The 19,627-nt window shown below is 53.4% G+C and overlaps 1 protein-coding gene across 2 annotated transcripts; it reads right to left on the bottom strand.

Annotated features, from left to right (window-relative positions):
* Positions 1–1,607: 1,607 nt before the first annotated feature.
* Positions 1,608–16,867, bottom strand: Ccdc102a (coiled-coil domain containing 102A). 2 transcript variants are annotated; one of them, XM_021170791.2, is made up of 9 exons: positions 16,786–16,867; positions 11,885–12,610; positions 10,250–10,476; positions 8,548–8,656; positions 7,045–7,161; positions 6,479–6,688; positions 4,720–4,890; positions 4,041–4,144; positions 1,608–2,129 (listed from the first exon to the last, which is right to left on the bottom strand). In XM_021170791.2, exons 2-9 carry the CDS (start codon positions 12,464–12,466, stop codon positions 2,000–2,002), a joined length of 1,650 nt encoding a protein of 549 aa, XP_021026450.1. In that variant the 5' UTR covers positions 12,467–12,610; positions 16,786–16,867; the 3' UTR covers positions 1,608–1,999. The 2 variants fall into 2 exon arrangements, with proteins under 2 accessions (XP_021026450.1, XP_029336646.1); XM_029480786.2 differs by lacking the exon at positions 16,786–16,867 and adding an exon at positions 16,124–16,299.
* Positions 16,868–19,627: the final 2,760 nt, after the last annotated feature.

Below are 19,627 nucleotides of genomic sequence, written 5' to 3'. Positions count from 1 at the left end.
CTGGCTTCTAGCTCCTGGGGGGTCAAAGGGCAGCACTCTCAGTCTTTTCTTGGCCTATTTCCTGTTTGAGAGAGGAAGAAGAAACCTCCCTGGCAGGAGAGGGTCCTTTCCTGCTGGGCTGCCTCCTGAGGACTGATTTCTGGCCCAGGGTGGGGGTGGGGTCGGCCTCTTCTTTTCCTTTCCTCCTTCACCTGCGAGTCCAGGAGGGGCCTGGAGCCTCTGACACCCCACCAACACCGTCAGCTAAGCCTGGGGATGACGCTGGGCTCTGGCTCCCTGCTGGGCCCCTTAGCACCTTAGTCCCCAGGGTTCAAGGCACCTTCCTAACCAGATGACACAGTGTAGCCTGCAGGGACCTTCCTAACCAGATGACACAGAGATAAAGTCTTTATGGCAGTGAACCCTTTCCTGAACTCAGTTTAACTTCTCTTTGTGCATGGCCTGAGCTTCTCTGACAACCTCCCTTCCCCCCGCCCCCCGCCCCCCAATACAAGAAGCTACCACCTGCCTGATGGAGCAATCCTCACATCTCCAGAGCCTATCAGGAGAGCAAGATCCCTGAATTCCCCTTGACTTTAGAAAAACAAAACAAAATTGGGGGTGAGTAGTGGAGGTGGATTCAAGATGGGGTTTTCTGTATAACCCTGGCTGCCCTGTAGAGCAGGCTGGCCGTGAACTCAAGAGATCCGCCTGCCTCTGCCTCCAGAGTACTGGGGTTAAAGGCATGCGCCACCACTGCCTGGCTAACTTTAATAAATTTAAGTGTCTGCTGCTGTGTCTCCAGTCGCCATCTCCTTCAAATTCTATATAAATTTGCTAATTAGGTTTGGGAAATTAGATGTCCAAACTGCAAGTGCAGCCTGGCTGTGGTGGGGCATGCCTGGAATCCTGTTACTTGGAGACCCGAGGGAGGAGGACTAAGTTCAAGGCCAGTCTGCCATTCAGGTTCAGGCTAGCCCAACGCTACAAAAGACCCTACCTCAAATAAACAACCAAAGAAGAGGGTTTCTTGCATCTCCTGTGAGTGAATTTCCGCCAGTCTCCTAATCCTGCTGCAATCAGCTCCCCACCCTGCTGGCAAATCCTCCTGCGATCCAGGGAGAGTAACAAAGTTTTGCATTTACAAAATCGATTATTACTATTATTACTAGGGTGTGTGCACCTGTGGAGGTCAGAGGCCTTTCCATGGAGTTCATTCTCTCGGTCCACCTTAACTCGGGCTCCGAGGATCAAACCCAGGTTGTCGGGCTTGCATTACAAGTGTTTTTACCCAGTGAGCTACAGAACACTAACTTCCAGATGGGAAACCTGAGGCTCAGAGAAGGTGAGTGATGTCCCTGCGGTTGCACAGTCCGTCAAAGGTAGAGCAGAGGTTTGAACCTATGGACTGAAGTCTCTTCTTATCCAGATAAGAAGGGTACCACATTTTCTTGTTTCCGGACAGACTGGACACCAGACCCCTCAGCTGAACTGGTACTCAGTCATTCCTTCAACAATCTTGGACTCTGGTTCAATGTTAGATGCAGGATGATGCTGACCTCCCCACCCCCACCCCTGCCTCCTTCCCGAGTCTCCTACACTTTCAGAACTCTGCCTTGAGAGCTTGAAGTCCATTTATTACAAAAGTCTGAGTTCATATTCATGGTATCTTACTATGAATAGCCCCTTCCAGACCACCAAGCCTCCCTCACCATGTTCCATCTCTGCACGAAATCCTGTGCAGGTGGGGTCTTAAGATCTGGGTGCTGGGCTGTCAGTTGGGTCCAAACAACCCTGGGCATATATACAATATACATATCCAACAGGCTCCCCCTTCACAGGGGTGTGAGGAGGTGAAACTCCCGCCTTCCTGGGAGAGAAGGAAGTGGTTTGAAGCAGGGGGGTGGAACCCAAGTGAGTACAGACAGCGAAGATGGCTGTCAGGGTTTGAGAGGATGCTCCGCTGGGCATCTGTGCTTTGGGGTCCGTCCGGGGTCGGTCCTGTTCCACCCTGGATGTCCTAGGCCACCTGGATTTGCAGGTCCTCATCCTCATCCAGGTCGCTGGCTCCGTCTCCGGCTTCCTCCGTGCCAAATCGGGTACTACGAATCTTCCCAAAAAGGGGTGCGTTTTGCTGCTGCCTGCGGAGCCTGAGGGGGTGGGGGGTGGGGTGAGAGGTCAGAACAGGCATCATAGCGCTTCTGTGCTGGCGGTGGCTGTGCCCTTCTGAGCTGCAATGTACTCTGAGGTACCCGTGCTCAGGTGGGGAAACACTATCGTCAGTCACCTTAATTTATGTATGAGGAGCACGAGGGAGTTAAATGACTTTCCCAAAGTTGCTCAGACAGGAGTCAGTGGGGATTGGGCTCTGAGCTACAGTCCCAGTTCTGGTATAGACTGCAGACTCAGAGAACTAACTGAGATGGGTCTGATTCCTCACACGGATGCAAGAGATCAAGGAATAGAGCGCTGAGCACACTACGTTCTAGTGTCTGCTCAGACAGACCTTGCCCGTTTGAGGAGGAGGAGGAGGGGATGGAGGAAACACACTGCCCCCAACAAGGCAGTAGCTCCGCGCATCTTACTGGAAGGCATGAATTATTAACGCGGCAGGGAGGGGTGGGAGTGCGGCTCCATTACTGCACGGTGATTTAGTGCCCTGTCCCGGAACATTAAAGCAAGAAAAGTTACAAACTAAAATGAGGCAGCAATCCTGGGTGGCCCTGCCCGCCCCCGACAGAGGTGCTGGCGAGGCTGAACAGAGCCAGGCTGCCCATTTTGGGAGTTTATGGCTCCCCAGGAATGTGGCTGAGACTTCTGGAAAGCCCCAGGCTTAGTGAGTGGCCTGCTGAGGGGGGAGGGGGCGATTGACTGCAAGGGTTGGACCTTGCGGAGCTGGGCATCCAATAATCCTGACTCAGGTCCAGGTCCGTGCCTGGGCCCTGTATAAATTTCAGATGTCACTTAAGCTATGGGGAAACTGAGACCCTATAGATTATGCCACACGACCATGAGGCCTGGCTCCAAAGTCCATCCTAACCACAAGCTCTCAGCACACAGCAGCACTAAGTAGATGCTCAATAAACCCATTGCTGATAACCAGGAGATCCCACCAGTATATCCCCAGTCAAGTGCAAATGATGTCCCGGCTTCTGTTGGCTCAGGTGCCTTTTAAAGATTCAATAAACTCTCTCCACTTTCACAGTGACTGATCTCCATTTTACAGATGGGGGAAGCTGACCCAGAAGCGTTCAGAGACCTAAGGTCACTCAGCCTTTCCACCTACCCAAAAAAATCTGGCTGCAGGCCCCAGGTCCCTCCACCCACAGGTTAGAAGGCAGGTATGGGTGTAGCCACGCTGGCCCAGTGGCCCTTGGGGCTTCCCAGCTATGACTGTGAGGGGCTCTGCCTGAGTGCTTTGCCATGACCAGGTCGTCTTGGAAGTGGAAAGTGTGTGGAGAAGACAGGATTTAGAGCTGGGACAGTGGGACGGGGAGAGGAGAGGTGGCAGTGGGGCGGGGACAGGAGAGGTGGCAGTGCACCATGAGGGAGGATCTAAGTGCCTCTCAGAGGCTGAGGGTTCCAGCCATAGCAGAGGGATTTGGCCCATCACTATGCTATTTCCAACCCTTCAACTTTTCATATTCCTGTTGTCCCTGGGGTTATCCATCCCGAAGACCGGGGAAGATGGTTCTGTTTCTTGCCAAGGACTCCCAACATTCACTAGCCCTCTCCAGAGCCTGGCCTCCTTGGCAGTTGGCCCAGAGCCTTCCTCCTTGGCAGCCCTCCACATACTCACACCACTGCTAGCCCGCCCGCCCAACTGAAGGAGACAATTCCAGAGCCCACAGCTGAGCTGTCTTCCTGCAGCCACTCCCCTCCAGCTTCCTGGCCCTGGCCCTGGCCCTTCCTGTTTGGAGGGGACAGGATTCTTGCCCCAAGAGCTCTTCCTTCTTGTTCTCCCCCGCCCCCCCCCCCCCCGCTCTCCTGAGGGTTCTGGCCCTTGCCCCGTGTGTGCCTTTAGGATCCCTCCCCTCCCCCAGCAGAGCATCCTTGCCTACCTGGACTGCAGGTGTTCCAGCTGCACCTGTAGGTTTTCGCTCTGTTCTGTCTGCTCGTCCAGGGACCGTTGCAGCTTCCGTGCCTGATTGTGGGCCTCGTCCAGCTGGGGTGAGCAGGACAGAGGACATGAGGAATGGCTCGGGCCTGGCTCAGCCACTTCCCCTGTTCTGTTCTGGAACCGTGTCTGATCCCACTCTTGTGCTTGAAGCCTTGCCTTAGGACCACTTCCATTCTGATTTCCATCCTTGCAGGCCACCAGCCTCCAAATCTACCGAGCATGCAGCAATCTACCCAGCACCCACCCAAATGCCCGGCCACATAGCCTTTCACCCATACTCACCTGCTTCTCATCAGATGCCCTTCCTCCTGTCCACTGACCCACCCAGTTACCAATCTGTGTGTGTACCCGCCATCCACTAGACACCTGCCGCTCTACCTCATTCATCCACTCTGCTCTCCATCCATCTGTCCATCTAGTCCTCTGTGCATAGGGGAGTCCTCCTGCCTTCTACCTAACCATTTACACCACCACTCACCTCCCTGGCTCATTTACTCAGCTCACCCACTTTCCTTTCTCTCCAGCTGCCCTCACTTCCTGTCTCAGGTGCCAGGGCCCCAGCATACAGGAGCACAGGTGGGGGTGAATGGCCCGTTCTTCTCAGGCCTATTCATACTTACCTCATCCTCTGCCTGGGCCAGCTCTTTCTTGAGCTCTTCCACCCGCAGCCGCAGCTTCTTGACCTCTGTCTCGTGCTGCTCCACGCGCCGATTGGCGTGTGCCAGCTCGGCCACCTTCTCTTGAAACTGCTTCTTGAGTTTGCCATGCACGTGCTTCAGATCTGCCAGTTCCTGCAGGGGTGGGGAGGCTCAGGCTATCAGGCCACATGCTCACTCACCCATGGGGCCTCATGTCTCCTCTGAAGGGATGTCCCACTTGCTGGGACATTCTGAGCTCCAAGGCTTAGTGATCGACTGGGAGCTGGCAGTGCCACCTAGTGAGGTGGGTGTGTGACTCAGTGGCTCTACCTGCGTGTGGAACTGTAATGAGCCAGGAGGGTGTCCAGTGGACTGTGGAACTTCAGGTCAGGGTTTGGGGGAGCAGTGAAGTCTACAGTCTTAGTGACAAGCATGTGGCAGGAAACTTCTGGCTCTGGGGATGAGCTAGACAGAGGAGTGTGGCACGGGAGAAGAGCAGAGGTCAAAAGCAGAGGGACAGACAGGAAAAGAGAGGGCCGCCCTACTCTGGGGTGTCTCATTTCCTACTAAAGGGCTCATTGGTCCTGTCCAGTCCACCAACCCCAGCAGGGTCCAATGTCTGGCATCCCTTGTAGCCTTGGGAACTGCAATGGCCTCCCATCCTCTGTCCTACCACGGCCTGCCACCTGGCAGCTTCTCGCTTCACCCCTGCTGGCTGCTCTCACACTGCAGCCATGGATCCTGTTTCATCTGCCTGGGCCTCCTTGTCACCCCTACCCAGACAGAGTCCTCATTTCTTCTGGGACTCCCTTGTTCTCGATCTACCCTCTGGAAGGTGAGTTTACCACCAGTTAACTAACTTCTGCTTCTCTGGCAGACCTCCGCTCAAAGTCGCAGTCTCCCACCGACCCCTATCCCACCCCCAAGGGAAACCTTTTCAGGATCAGGCCTGACCATGTGATGGAGGCAGCACTTTTGTTCCTTTAAACCATCATTTGTGAAACAGGTAGACACACCTGTCTGCTCATTGCTGCCAGGATCGCACAGTAGGTGTTCAGCATATGGAGCTACTATAATTATCAACTGCTTTATCTTATAGGAGTTTAGTCAATGCAGTTACAGGTTGAGTATCTTTTATCTGAAGAGCCTAGGCTCAAGTATTTTGATTTATAATAATAATAAAAAAAAGAGTTTCATGTAGCCCAGGCTGGCATTGAATTCTCTCTGTAGCCAAGTATGACTTTGAACTTGTGATCCTCCTGGCTCTACCTCCTGAGCACTGGGACTACAGGTGTGAGACATCACACTATGTTATAGGATGCTGGGGATGGGACCCGGGGCTCTGTGCATGATTGGCAGGTACCCTATCAAACTTTATCTTCAGCCTAGATTCCACAGTTTTTTTGGACCTTTGGGGGTATTCACACATACATCATGAGGTCTCTTGGGGACAGGTCCTGAGTGTAAACATAGAATCCACTAGTTGAATGCATATGTCACCAGGGCTTGAGGGCAATTTTCTTCAGCATCTTTTCTGCCCTCACATTTTGATTGGTACTGACCACATGTAGGTGTGAAATTTTCTGCTCTTTTAAGGCATTGAGTGGATGCTCAAAGTCGGGGGCTTGGAAGAGTTTTGGATGTTTGGTTTGGGGGGGATCAGAGGCTCAGCCTGTACTGTGTGGTCATTCACATGCAGGCCATACAGTAGTGTGCTGACTAGCCGGATGGCCTGTCCCACCTTGTTCTTCTCGAAAAGAGCAGCTTGGCTGGCCCTCAGGTCACAGTCCAGGGCACTGGCATTCTGCCGCCGTCTGCGGGCCAGAGCCTCCTCCAGGTCTCCAACCTGCGCACGCAGCTTCTTGTTCTCCCGTTCCAGGCCCAGCTTCTCTGTCTCCAGTCGCTCTCTGCGGCCCCACTCGGCCGCATTCTCTGCCTGGAGCCTTTCCATCTGCAGCAGCAAGGGAGGCAGTGAGACTCCGGGGGGGTTGGGGTGGGGTGGGGTGGGGGGGACAGGAGTGGAGAGACAAGCTGGATGCACACCCTCCCCTCCTGAAGCCAAAAATGGCACCAGGAAGCAGATCCAGCTGCAGCAGCTATAATTACGCCAGGCTTTTATTTTTTTCACGGTGTGCAGGATGTGGGGGCGCTTCTGGGTTTTGTGTGGGAAAGGGGGTGCCTCCTGCAGGCTAGGCCCCTGGGGTGTGGACGGGCCCCCTCACGGCACAGCTGGGACTTTTATCCTTTTCCTACGGACTGCTCGATCAAACCCCTGAGCACTGCCCCTCCATCCTGCCCACCACTGACCTCACCCCTCAGCTCAGCCATCTTGCGATCCATGCTAGAGCGTGCGCCCAGCTCATCCTCCAGGTCTTCCGACATGCGGCCCAACTCATCCTGGTGCGTCTCCTTTAGGATGCTGAGCTGCAAGGACATCAGCCAGCCTGGTCATGAGAACCACCGGGATAGATCCCAGAGGCCATACTAGAGGCAAGCACCAGCCAAGGTAATGAAGGACGTTTCAGAGTAGGCTCCTCTGAGAGTTCTTGGTGCCTCGAGATAGCACCCAACTCCTATGTTCTCACAAAGCCCTGCAACATCTTGCTCCCGTGTGCTACACCCATCCACCTGGCCTCTTCCCACTGCCCACAAGACTGCACACCCAGAGGGCAGAGAGCTTGTCTGTCTGCCTTCCCCATGGCTCTCAACACCAGTGTGTATGCACAGACATCAGAACCACTGTGGGCACTTCTCCCAAGCTGCTGGTCCACACAAGTACACAGTGGGCATCTAAGACAATACTGTGGAAGGAAGCCAGGCACAAGAGCATTTTCTGCGGGGATGCATATCGGCTCTCTGTTGGTGTCCTTCTGGCAACTACAGTTGGCAGTCTGAATAATGTGGGGCCAGATTCCCAGATCCCCAAAAGAAGAAGGGAGATTCAAGTAGGTAGGCAGGGGTTCTGGGACTCTTTATGAACTTGAAGAGATTCCCAGGTCTGGGCAAATTTCCAATGCAAGTTTCTGGTCTTTGACCTCCATGAACCCAGAGGATCCAGCAAGGCTTTCCCAGGATGGCTGCGCCCCCTGGTGGCCATACCCAATCTGTACAAGAGGGAGAAGAGGTAGCCTGCTTTGAGCACCTCATGGCTGAGATGGGACCGTGAGGTTGCATCTTCTTTTCACTGCCAAGAGTCTTCAGTTTCACTGAACACACACTAAATGTCACATCTGACACTTCTGTTATGGTCACAAACCCTCTGAAATGTAGCCTCTTGACCCTCCCTCTCACAGGATTCTCCAGCCACACTACCTTCTGTGTCCAGCACACACCAGTTGTCTGCCTACTCCAGGACTGCTGATGTGAGCCGCCAAATGCCCTATATGCTCAAGAATGGCTCCATCTGGCTCCTTTAGGTCTTGATTCAAACAAGGTCATGTAGGGAGTGGAGGAGGGATGCTGAGTCAGGGTGTCCAAACTGGCCTCGAACTCAAGGCAATCCTCCAGTCTCTGCCTTCCAAGGGCTGGGATTCCAGGTGTGTCCCACCAGACCCGGCTCATATGTCATCTTATAGAGGCCCTCCTTGGCCTCCATCCCATCTCCTTCATGCTCTTTTGATGCCTTCAGAGCTCACAGATCTTACCTGCTGGGCTACCATTAACCACCTGTCCTGGTACTTGGAACTACTGTGGCTGAGTGTGTGAATTCCATCCTAACTTGTCCCCTAGGCTGGAAGCCCCCAGCGTGCAGCCACCCCCCAGCGTGCAGCCACCCCCACCAGAATGTCCCAGCCCCACACCCAGCCTTACTTGTTTGAGCATCTCCTGCTTGGTCTTGCTCAACTCCTCGTATTTGATCTTCCATTGGCTAAGCTCCCCCTCCAGCTTCTCAATGTTTTTGCTCAGAGCCAGCTTATCCCTGGGGAGTGGGGATAGGCAAGCACAAAGACATTATTAGACTTCTTTTGTTTTGACTTCATATTTCAGGGAATATATTAGCTTGGCTTTGCTGTTGTTGTTGTTTAAACAATAGACCGTGTTCTCCCATGTTCTGTGGCTAGAAGTCTGAGATGAGGCGTGGGCAGGGGATGCGGTCAGGAAGAACCTATGTCATCCTCTCCCCAGCTTCTGCTGGCTACCTGGTCCCTTCGGCTTTCCTTAGCCAAAGATGTGATACCCACAGAAGTATTAGTCAACTGTCGTCAGAGGTACGCTTTCTTCCTTCCTCCCTTTCCTCCCCTGTCCCATGGAACCAGGACTTGATTCATGACAGGCAAGCACTCTACCATTGAGCAAATCCCCTCTTGCCCAGTCCTTATATGATTTTTTTTAAAGTAAAATCACACATGTGAACCAAGTATATCATCTATACACTCATTTCCTAGACACCAGAGCTGTAGAATATTCACGAACATGATCAGGTCAGACCCTCTAATCGCCCTCCCCTAAGCCCATAATGACCTCCATGTTCTAAATCCATCTGTCAACTAAGTCTCAGTCCAGCCACCCACTCTCCTGTGAAACAGTCTCTCTTGCCTCCTTTGCACTGCAAATGGCTCTCCTTCCCCTTCACTGTCCACTTCCTCTGCCAGCCTCTGAACTTGACAGAACCAGGACCCCACCCCATAACCTTCTCCTTGCCCATCCATGCCACTGAGTCTTACATTTCTATTTTTCAAGGCCACCTGTTCATGACCCCTGCCTTTGCCCCTCTCACCCAGACTCCTCTGGACCTCCAGACCCACCTGTTCACAAACTGTTACTTTGCTGAGCCAAACACAACTCTTCTAACCCTAAACTTCCTAACCCCTCTCAAATTCCTGCTTTCTCTGAGCCTGCTACCCTCTCTACCACCAGAAGTAAGCTGGAGGTCACCGTAGGCTACACACAGTCAGCATGGGTTCATGTACTGAGGCCCTATTTTAAAAACGAAAGGATGGGGAACTGAGAGATAGCTCAGAGGTAAAAGTACTCGCTGCTCTTACAATAGACCTAGGGTTGATTCCTGGCATCCAAAATGGCAGTTTATAAACATCTGTAATTCCAGTTCCAGGGGATCCAATACCCTCCTCTTCCAATACCCATGGGCACCAGACACACACATGGTATACACATACACATATAGACACAAACATACACTCACAGACAGAAGGATGGACAGACAGATAACATACACACGCACACATCACACACATAATATTTAAAAATCTTTACTAAAAAATGAAAAAGAATGTAGTGGGTTCACTGTTCTAAAATCTTAGATAGTAGGGTTTGGGATTTAGCTCAATGGTAGATAGAGACTTCCCTAGTAAGCACATGCCCTGGGTTCAGTCCTGTAGTGGGAGGCTGCAGGGGGGAGGGGAGAAAAATGACCAAAAGGACCAAAACAAAAATCCACCCTGAGGTAAGTAAAACCTGAGATCGTGCCTCAACGGCTTTCATGTGTTATCACTTAGGATTCTGGGGGTGCCAGGCTCCAGCCCCCCACCGGACCCTACCGCCCATAACTCACTCTCGCTCCTTGAGAAGCACCTTCTGGGACTCATCTAGCCGTAGCCGCAGAGCAGTCAACTTGGAGGCATCCTCCTCTGTACTGGCCGTGTCCTCCCAGGGCAGGCGGTTGCGATCCTGGCGTCCTGAGCTGACCCGAGGGCCCCCTGCTGCTACACTGCAGGCATCCCAGCAGCCCTCGGGCTCCTCTGGTCTGCTCTTCAGCAGGCTCTCTACCAGGTCCAGCTCCTGTGGGGACCAAGGTAAGGGACTGCCTGGTCCAGGGCCTTGCTCTGGCCACCATCCTCATGGCTAGCTGAGGCCCTGCTCTGGAAGGAGCTTGCTAAGTGACCCGAGGCAGGTGATAATAGTGCCTCCTGGATCTGGTTTTGTCTTTTGCATTTCATTTCATTCTCCTCTGGGCCTCTGCCTTCACATCCTGAAAGAACATTGCCAGCTACCAGGGTTTCCTGTTTCCTGGAACATTCCCCGGGAGGGCCCCCATCATCCCAAGTATGCAAACACTGGGTGCAATGGTTGGAACTAGTGAGGCATCCCACCAAGGCTCAGGATTCCGATTTAGGGGCAAACCTGGGCACAGGGAGGCTGGTGGCTCTGAGAACTTATGAAGGACTGACCTCCCATTCCCCTGACCTCAGATGGTCCTGTGGTGCACTCTGGCTGCCACCTGGGACAGATGGGAATGACAGAAAGGGTCACACCTGAGCTGGCGTGTAAACTCAGACTGTAGACCTGGGGCTCTAAACTGTCCCTGGGGACTCTGGGGCTGTGATGACTGCCAAACAAGAGGGCAAAGAGAACACGAGGCCCTGGTAGCTAGGTTAGAAAAATGTCTCCAAATACTAGGCCATAGGGAGAGGGTTAGGTCAGAGAGGAGGGGAGCAGCTAAGAGAACCATTGCTGGGGTCTGGTCTTCTGGGGACCAAAGCTGGGTCCTTGCCTGTGTGGCCCACCCTTGTACCTGTCATTCTGACCAACTATAGTGTTAGCATTCACCACCAGGGTACAAACCCAGCTGCCGGAGGAACCAACACAGAGCTCAGTTCTGAACCTTCCTGTGCCTCAGGGTCTGCTGTAGGAGATAATGTAACTGTAGACCCTGAGTGATGGGAACAGCTACCGCCACTGCCCAGGCTCAGCAGGCCCCCAGCCTCTGGGCTTCTGCAATGACCATAGATTATGGATTCTGGCACTTCCTGCAGCTAATTTGTATGCCTCCTCTCAGTCCCAGCTTAACTAACTTTTTGTTTTGTTTAGGCAGTTTTTCTGCCACCCCTCCCAAAGGCTTGGCTCAGGGACCACATCCCTTCAGGATGAAAGAATGAGGAGTCAGCTCTATCACTAATCTAAGCCAAGTTCAAGGATCTCTCCTGTGCTTATTATGGAAGATTCTTTGATTTTGATGACTTCTAAATGGGGAGGAGGGACGGCTAGAACTTGGGAATCTCCAAAGCAAGGTGACCTTTACCTGCCCCAGATCCCCACCACCACCACCATTAAGTGGACGTGGGGCTGACCAGCACCGCACTGGAAACCAGATCCTTACTAGCTCTTGTCACTGCTCCCTCCCATCTGGGCCCCTGTGCAACACTGGCCCGAATGCCAGCCTTCTTCCAAGCCGTGTAGTAGGGCGCACCTGGCTGCCAGGCGGCCTCTCCGCCCCGATGTCGCGCACCGGCTCCTGCTCGCGTTCGGGCTCCGGACCGTCGTGAGTCTTGTCGGCCGCACTGTGCACTCCCCGCAGCCGGGCCAGCTCGCGGCCGCGCGCCTCGCACTCGCCCTGAGCCTCCTGGCGCTCGCGGCGCGCGCCCGCCAACTCCTTGGTGAGCGTATCCAAGCGCTGGCGCAGCTGGCGCACCTCTTCCCGCGCACGGTTGCGCTCGGCGCGCACCTTGCTCCACTTCTCGCGCCAGTTCGCCGTGCAGTCCGACCACCAGCGCATTGTTTTCTCCATCTGCAAGGCTCGCGCGCGCGCCTCCTCCAGCTCCCGCAGCCGCAACTCCTCGCGGCTCTCCCAGTCGCCGTCGGCCAGCAGAGCGGGGGCAGTCAAGGGTAGTGAGGGTGGCGGTCCTGGTGACGGGGTGCCGCTAGGCGGCGTGGGTGGCAGCGAGTCGGCCGGGCCCATGCGCTCCGGGGACGGGCTGCCCAGGATGGTGAGCAGACTGCTCTTGGACAGCTGCGGGGACTCAGCCAGCCGCGGGCTCGGACCGTGGCTCATAGTGAGGCTGGGCTGGCTTTGGGTGCGAACTTGCGGCTAGGCTCAAGGACGGCGCGTAGGACAGAGATTTAACATGATCTCACTGCGTGTGATGGACGCCTCGATCCACTGCTCTCTAAGATACTCTGGGATGCCTCTTCAGACCTGCGGAAGAACAGGACCATTACTGGGCTGTACCCACCACCAACAGTCACCCGAATCAGCCCTGTGCATGCTCAGGGGATGAAGGGGGCAGTACTGGCGGAAGCAGGAGTAGGTGTGCTCCAGGGTGAATCTAAGTCCAGTAGGGACCTTCAGCCCTGGCTCCAAAGCCCCTCATACTTTCAAGACTGCTTGTTGTGCCACTGGGCCTTTCTGGGCTTCTGTCTCTCCACCTGTACATCGGGGGCTGGCAAGGAAGCCCAGGATTCCTTCATCAGGGTGTGCTTCAGATTCACCTGGACCCTCGCTTAATTAACAATTAACAGTTCTATGGGCCAGGATGTCTGGCAGGGACACAGCAGAGATTACATTTCAGAAGTCCATGATTGGGGCATATGAGTATTCAAGTAACATCAGCGAGACTTCAAGTCTCTCGGGCTCCCCATCCCCTCCGGGCAAAGCCACCAACAAGCCCTCTACCACTGAGCCCAAACCAACCACCCTCATTACTTACAGTACCATACATATCTCAACCCCAAAGATGCTTGCGTAGACAGTCACCATCCAGCCACATAGACCCTGGCTCTAGTTCCTAACAGGCAATGTGTCTGTCCTCTCTGACTCAGAGTCTCGGCCCGTGTGATGACTTGGTAGCCTTGGCGCCCACAAGCATCTAGACATTTCTGCACACACAGACACATCTGGGAACATACACGCCATCTCATCCACACAAAACAGGGATAAATGACACAGTCAGAGATGGACCTATAGGCACCATGTGGCTATACAAATAGATATATATTTGCACCAGCACACGGATGGGACCCTAAACATACACTCTTAAGAGAACTCTGAACACACACGTACACGCACACATGCACATACTCCTCCTTCCCCATTTTCCTGGCCCAGTTCCATCAAAACAGACCTAAGAGAAGCAGTACCAGCATCTGCAGGGGAGAGGAGAGGGGTGGGGATTGGCAGGAAGCCCAAGTACCAGTCCTGAGGGCAGGCCTTTCCACAGCCCCACAGAAGTGTGACAGCAGGCGCTGTTGCCATATCCACTGGCTTGGAGCTGCCAGGCCTGGCAAAGGGCTCTGCTTGGCTTAGAGAAGACTCCAACTGGCTCCTTCGAGAAAGGCCAAGCCCATGAAACAGGAGCAGGGCAGACATTATCCAGGCCCCTAATGGCTTCCAGGTTGGGGCCTCCAAAGTCAGCCCTGGCCAGTCTGGGTTGCTGAGGAGGTAGGGGGAGGTGAGGAAGGCTGTGAACACCCTCTGCTTTTCTCCTCAGGCCTGGGACAGGTATGCACATGCATAGGTGGGGGAGGTGAGGCGCATCCACCCCTCCCCCACAAGCACACCTGTGCAGACCCCAGTGCAGCTGGCCTCTGCCTAACAACTCCCCCTCACCCCCATTCCCACCCTACTCACATAACAGCCTTGGAAACACTCAAGTAGCTTCAGTAACCCGGGTACACATGCCTCATGCTATAGATAGGCAGACAGGGCCCAGCTGCCGGTCACTTGCCCCTTCCTGCCCAGGTTCAGTGCCTTCTTTGTTTGAAGACATTATAGGGGGTGGGCTCCTGATTTATCACAATGCTGCCACTGCACTCCAAGCTCAGTGGGGAGAGGAGTAGCCCCCACAGACCCAGAGAGTTCCTTTCTGTCTTCATCTTTCCTAAAGTCAGGCAGCCCATCCTTCTAACTCAGGTGCCACTACTAGGAGGAAATGCCCTAGATGCCCTGTCCCATCCCACAGCCAGCCATACCTGGCCAGGGGCCTCTCTTATAGCACAGCCTCCCACTCAATGAGACATGTGTGCCACTTATAACTTGTGTATAGTACTTGCTTAAAGTTGGCTGGAGGGATGGAGGATGGAGAGCTGTACCCTTGTATCTGAGCTGAGCTGCAGGTCTCAGAGCTCCTGAACTCCAGCTGTCACTCCCTGTTCTCAGAAACAAGGATGTTTTGACTGGACACTCATTTCAGGCCACAGATTCAGTGCTGCCCGTAGGAAGTGACCAACGTCGTCTTTTGTTCACAGACTCATTGGGAACGTCTCCCTTTCCTTCTACATCTGTAAACTCCTACACACCCTGCAAGATGGACCTGCAACATCTCCTCGCTTGAGAAGACTTTCCTAACCTCTGGATACTTCGCGCTAGTTTCCCGAAAACACCAGCACCTCCTCCTTTGGGGGCAGCAGTTCACAACCTGTGGGTCACGACCCCTTTGGGGGGTGTGTCACAAATCAGACATCCTGCATATCAGATATTTACATTATGATTCATAACAGCAGCAAACTTGGCTATGAAGTAAAAAAAATAATTTTCTGGCTTGGGGGGGGAGTGTCACCAAAGCATGAGGAACTGAATTAAAGGGTTGAGGCATTAGTGAGGTTGTGAACCTCTACTTTAGGGAGTGTGCATTCTAGAAAGCTCTCAAAGGCTTCTTGATCTTGTTAGCTATGTGAACAGGGCTGAACAATGTGCTGTGTGAATGTGTCCTGAGCCTATGGGAGATGGATAAAGCAATTAGGGGGACCTCCTGTGACCAGACAGAGTTTGGGAGAGCTGTGTCATCCTAAAAATCAGAAGTTGGTTTTCAGCCAGGTGCTAATACAGGTAGGTGTCTAAGCCCATCTGTGGCCAAGGCCAGAGTCCGGTGTCTGAGCTCTTGCCGGAGGAACTCTCTGATGGGGAGAGGGAGGAGATATGCAGCATTGTATTCTGCCCTCGAGGTCCGGTTGGTTTTCTCAGAAGCCACTGCAAGGAATGAGAAACACTAAACTCTGGATGGGGACCAGCTGAGGGAATGGGGAACCCAGGACCTCCACAGCTCAGAATTCTCCCGTGTATCTTCTTAGAATCTTTCAGGTGGACTCTGGGGTAAGCCCAGGGCCACAGGCCTAGCTGTGGGTAGGGATTAGAGCCCAGCAGGAAACCACAAGGGGACTGCCTGATTGGATAAGTGCAGGGCCCAAGGCTGGTCAGCCCGCAGACTGTGGGCTGTCTGTCCCTCTGACCATGGATACTGAGAGAGCCCAGCTTACAGCTGCTGGACCTCCAGGAAAGAAACGGAGGGGTGGGGTAGGGAGGAGAGCAGGCTTTCTATGCTAGAACAGAGCTTGTGGCTGGGTCGTGCGTGACTACCTGAAGAGCACCATGCCCCTGGAAGCGCCTACTAGGGAGATCTTCAGATACTAGGCCCGTCAAACAAACATGACTTGGAAAAGTGGAAGCCTTCACCTACTCCAGCCCCAGGACTCTTAACAACTCTTGGCATCGCACATTCGTATAGAACAGACATTAACCCTAGCGTTGCTATTACACACCGTGTGGTATGTGCAGGTCCCTGGCCTTTCTGAGCATCAGTTTTCCTATGTATTGAGAGGCACTAACAAGATTCTTAATTCCTCCAGCAGGTGGGTAAGACTCTGTACCAATAAGAACTCATCGTACTCCTACAAAAGCTCAGTAATCTGGGCCGAATAAGGGACATTCACTTACGCAAACTGAAGTCCCGGGATGGAGAAGAGTGCTACCCCTCGGCACAACCAGGGCAGTGGGCTGCTGAGGCCCTTCCCTTCTCTTAGCGTCAATCCCTTGCCCCACTTGCCCGCATTCCTTCCCGAAATTAAGTTTTCAGCTTTCCAGGGCCCAGTCCCTACTTGGTAGCCCCTTCGCGGGCCACCAGCCCCGCTCCCCCTAGCGGCTGGAGGGGGTGCGGGGGTCCGGTCCTTCAAGACGCGGTCCCGCCCACCCCACCGCTTGGTTTCCATTGGTAGCGCAAACGGGTCTGGGCGTAAAGCCGTGCTCCGATTGGCCAGTGCCACCCGTCCGTCCGGCACTCGCCATGGTGACCACGTTGGGTCCCCCGGGAGAGTTCCACATTCCGCCCCCGCCTGCCACCTCCCCCCCCTCCTGGCCCTGCCGGCATTCCACGGGCGCCCCCTCCCCCACTGTCCCGCCACGGGACCCGGCTTCCACGGGGATGGAGATGGGCCGGGGGACTCCAAGGGGGACTAAAAAGTTGGACTCAAGTTTGGGGTGCGGCGGGCGCCGCCCCGGCTCCTGTCCCTCGCTGCAAAGTTCTTCCCTCGCGTGAGCGGCTCCGAGACCGCAGCGAGTACCCTGTCGCGATGACCTCCCGCCCTGCCGTCCCCACTCACCTCGGGCCGGGGCTGGGATTCCGGACGTCCGAACTGCTGCTCTGGGTGGAGCGGGCGCGGGGCTGGCTGCGGCGGCCGTCGGGAGGCCGGGGGAGGGCCGCCAAGTCTCCTCCTCCTGCCAGGGGAGGGGAAGGGGAGCGGGCGGGGGCCCCTCGTGGGGCGCGGTTTGCTGCGGGCTGGGGCCAGGCAGCCGGACCCCCCTGGTCCGCCCAAGCATGGGGTCGCCCAGGCAGGATCCGCGTCCTCGGCTTTCCCGCCAACCACGGTCTAGGTGACCCAGGACAGGAGTGGGCACCATGACCCACGAGGAGCTTCACTTTGGTTAACTGCTTACTCCCGGTGCTAGCGCTGACACCGACTGGACCTGGGCCAGAGTCCATGTCTTCACTGGGCCTCAGTTTCCCTCTTTTGGTACAAAGCGACTTCAGGCCTATAAAGGCGAGTGATGGGGACCTACTCCCACTGTGGAGATTTTCCCTCTGGTGTGCGATGGTGCTTGGCAGAACCCTCTGACCTTCTTGTACACACCCATTGAGGCGCTCTCTCTCTCTCTCTCTCTCTCTCTCTCTCTCTCTCTCTCTCTCTCTCTCTCTCTCTCTCTCTCTCTTTGGGATAAGGTGTCTGTAGTCTTGTCAGGGAAGAAGAAGGTCAAAATGGTATCTCCCTTCACATCCTGCTTCGAGCTCGGTCTGTCTTGCCCACAGGACCAAAAGTCACAAAAACGCGTGGGCAGCTAAGCTGGGTTAGGTTATTGTCCAGAAAAGATAAAGATTATGAAGATAAACGAATCACATACTTCTTGGTTAAGAGTGTTTTAATTCTAATCATGGTCACGAGCATAGTGGTTTGTGAAGAGTGAGTCACATACTGAGTGTTGGAGGTTTTTTCCCCCCCTCACGGAGTTGAGCAGTAGCGTCCTTCCTATTGGTTTGCTGTAAGAGATTGTTTTGTTTGACCAAAATTCTGGGGTTAGCTGGATATGGTGGCGCACACCTTTAATCCCAACACTTGGGACCTCTAATCCCAGCATTAGGGAGGCAGAGGCAGGCAGATGTCTGTGAGTTTGAGGCCAGTCTGGTCTATCTACATAGTGAATTCCAGGAGAACCAGGGCTAGTAGAAAACCCCTGACTTACAAAAATAAATAAACCAACCAACCAACCAAACTAGGGCTTCTTCAAAAACAAGGATCCTTTGACCTTCCCCCCTTTAAGGGGATCCTGTGTGTATTTGGAGGCCTCCAAGGTCAGATCCCTTGAGACTAAAGTTACTGATAGCTGTGAGCCACCATATAGGTGCTGGAAACTAAACTGGGGCCCTTTGAAATAGCATTAAGTGCACTTAACCACTGAGCCAGTTCTTCAGATCTCCCCCCACCCCCAGCCCCCCACTGAGTATTCTGAGAACTCAGTACATCTTTTTTATGTCATACACTTCCCCCACATCCTTCTCTGTGGTCTTCAGCTGCCTTCTCTGCCCCACCCACACCAACTTTGTGAAGTCCCACAGATTTTGCAAGTTTTATAGTTCCACTTGCCCCTTCATGTGCTGGGCAGGTAGTGAGTGGCGCTTGCTTGGCAGCTGTTATAATCTGCAGGAGACCAGTTTGGGTGGGAATGCTTGCACTTTGGTTAGCATCTACAGATCACTAGCCTGCAGGCGCTCCAGTGGCTGTCCTCTGCTTCATGTACAAGGGGAATGTGTGAGATTCACATATTGAGAACTCATGACAAGACAAAAAGAAAAAACAGACTTCCTTCTAGACCTGGGGAAATGAAAGTTTCGATTGGCTTTTGACTCGAATGGGATCTCACAGCAGTGAGATGTCCCAGGGAGAAGGGATGTCCTGGCAGTGACAGCTCTGAACCAAAATCTCAGAGCTCTTTCTCTAGTGTTGGGAGCTGGTAAAGGGTGGGAAAGTGATGGAGGTCCGGCTTATGCTATAGTTAGCCTTTGACTGAACTTCATTGCAACTGAGCCCTCTCTTTGGAGAGGAAGTAGTGTGTGTGTGTGTGTGTGTGTGCGCGAGTGCGTATATGTTTTGCATAGGGTGGATGAGATGAGGGGAGCCACTCACTCTTGGAACTCAGTACATGCTGGCCATATAGGCTAGATGGCTCTCTTAAGTTACCTAGCTGTGCAGCTACTCTGTACTAGGCGTCATTACCACCATTTCATGATGAGCCCAGGGAATATCAGAAACCCATTGGTTGGCTTAAATTCACTCTGGGAAGTGGCAGAGCCTGTATCTCCCAAGTTTGGTCACTGACCCTCTTCTAGGCACCTCTAGTGAAATGGTAATCTGGTTTTAGCCTCCCTCATCTGTGGACAGGGCAAGGGGTTTTGTCTTCGGACTCAAGACACTGGAGATTGAGTGGGGCCTGTGTTAGTATGTCACTTTTATACCCTTGCTGTTACCATTACCATCAGTACATGGGCATTTCTATTTATTTATTTATTTATTTATTTATTTATTTATTTATTTATTTATTTAATGTGCATTGGTGTTTTGCCTACATGTGTTATGTCTGTGTGAGGGTGTCACATCTTGGAGTTACAGCCAAGTGGGAGCTGCCATGTGTTCTCCCAGGTCCTCTTGAATAACAGTCAGTTCTCTTAATCATTGAGCCATCTCTTCAGACCACACTGGCATTTTTTACTTTTTAGAATGTAAGTATATTTCAAGGCAATGCTTCCTATTACTACACTAAATAGGAGATCTGTGAATAAGGTGCTGTAAATAGAAAATATTATTAAAATGAATAGCATTCAAATAAAGTAATGCTATTAAAAATTTAGCTAGATGTGGTATGGTGGCATATGCCTTTAATCCCAAAACTCAG

The sequence above is a fragment of the Mus caroli genome, unplaced genomic scaffold (genome assembly GCF_978045245.1).
Source record: "Mus caroli unplaced genomic scaffold, Mus_caroli_1 scaffold_10, whole genome shotgun sequence".
Lineage (NCBI taxonomy): Eukaryota > Metazoa > Chordata > Mammalia > Rodentia > Muridae > Mus > Mus caroli.
The sequence above is the reverse complement of the archived record's forward strand: the minus strand, read 5'-3'. Positions and strand labels throughout refer to the sequence as shown.

Coding starts and splice junctions, on each gene's coding strand:
- Ccdc102a (XM_021170791.2), bottom strand. CDS start 12,466: ATGAGCCACGGTCCGAGCCCGCGGCTGGCTGAGTCCCCGCAGCTGTCC. Junction 4,891..6,478: donor CTCTTTTCGAGAAGAACAAG/GTGGGACAGGCC, acceptor CCACCCCTGCAG/GAACTGGCAGATCTGAAGCA. Junction 4,145..4,719: donor TGGCCCAGGCAGAGGATGAG/GTAAGTATGAAT, acceptor TGCTCACCCCAG/CTGGACGAGGCCCACAATCA.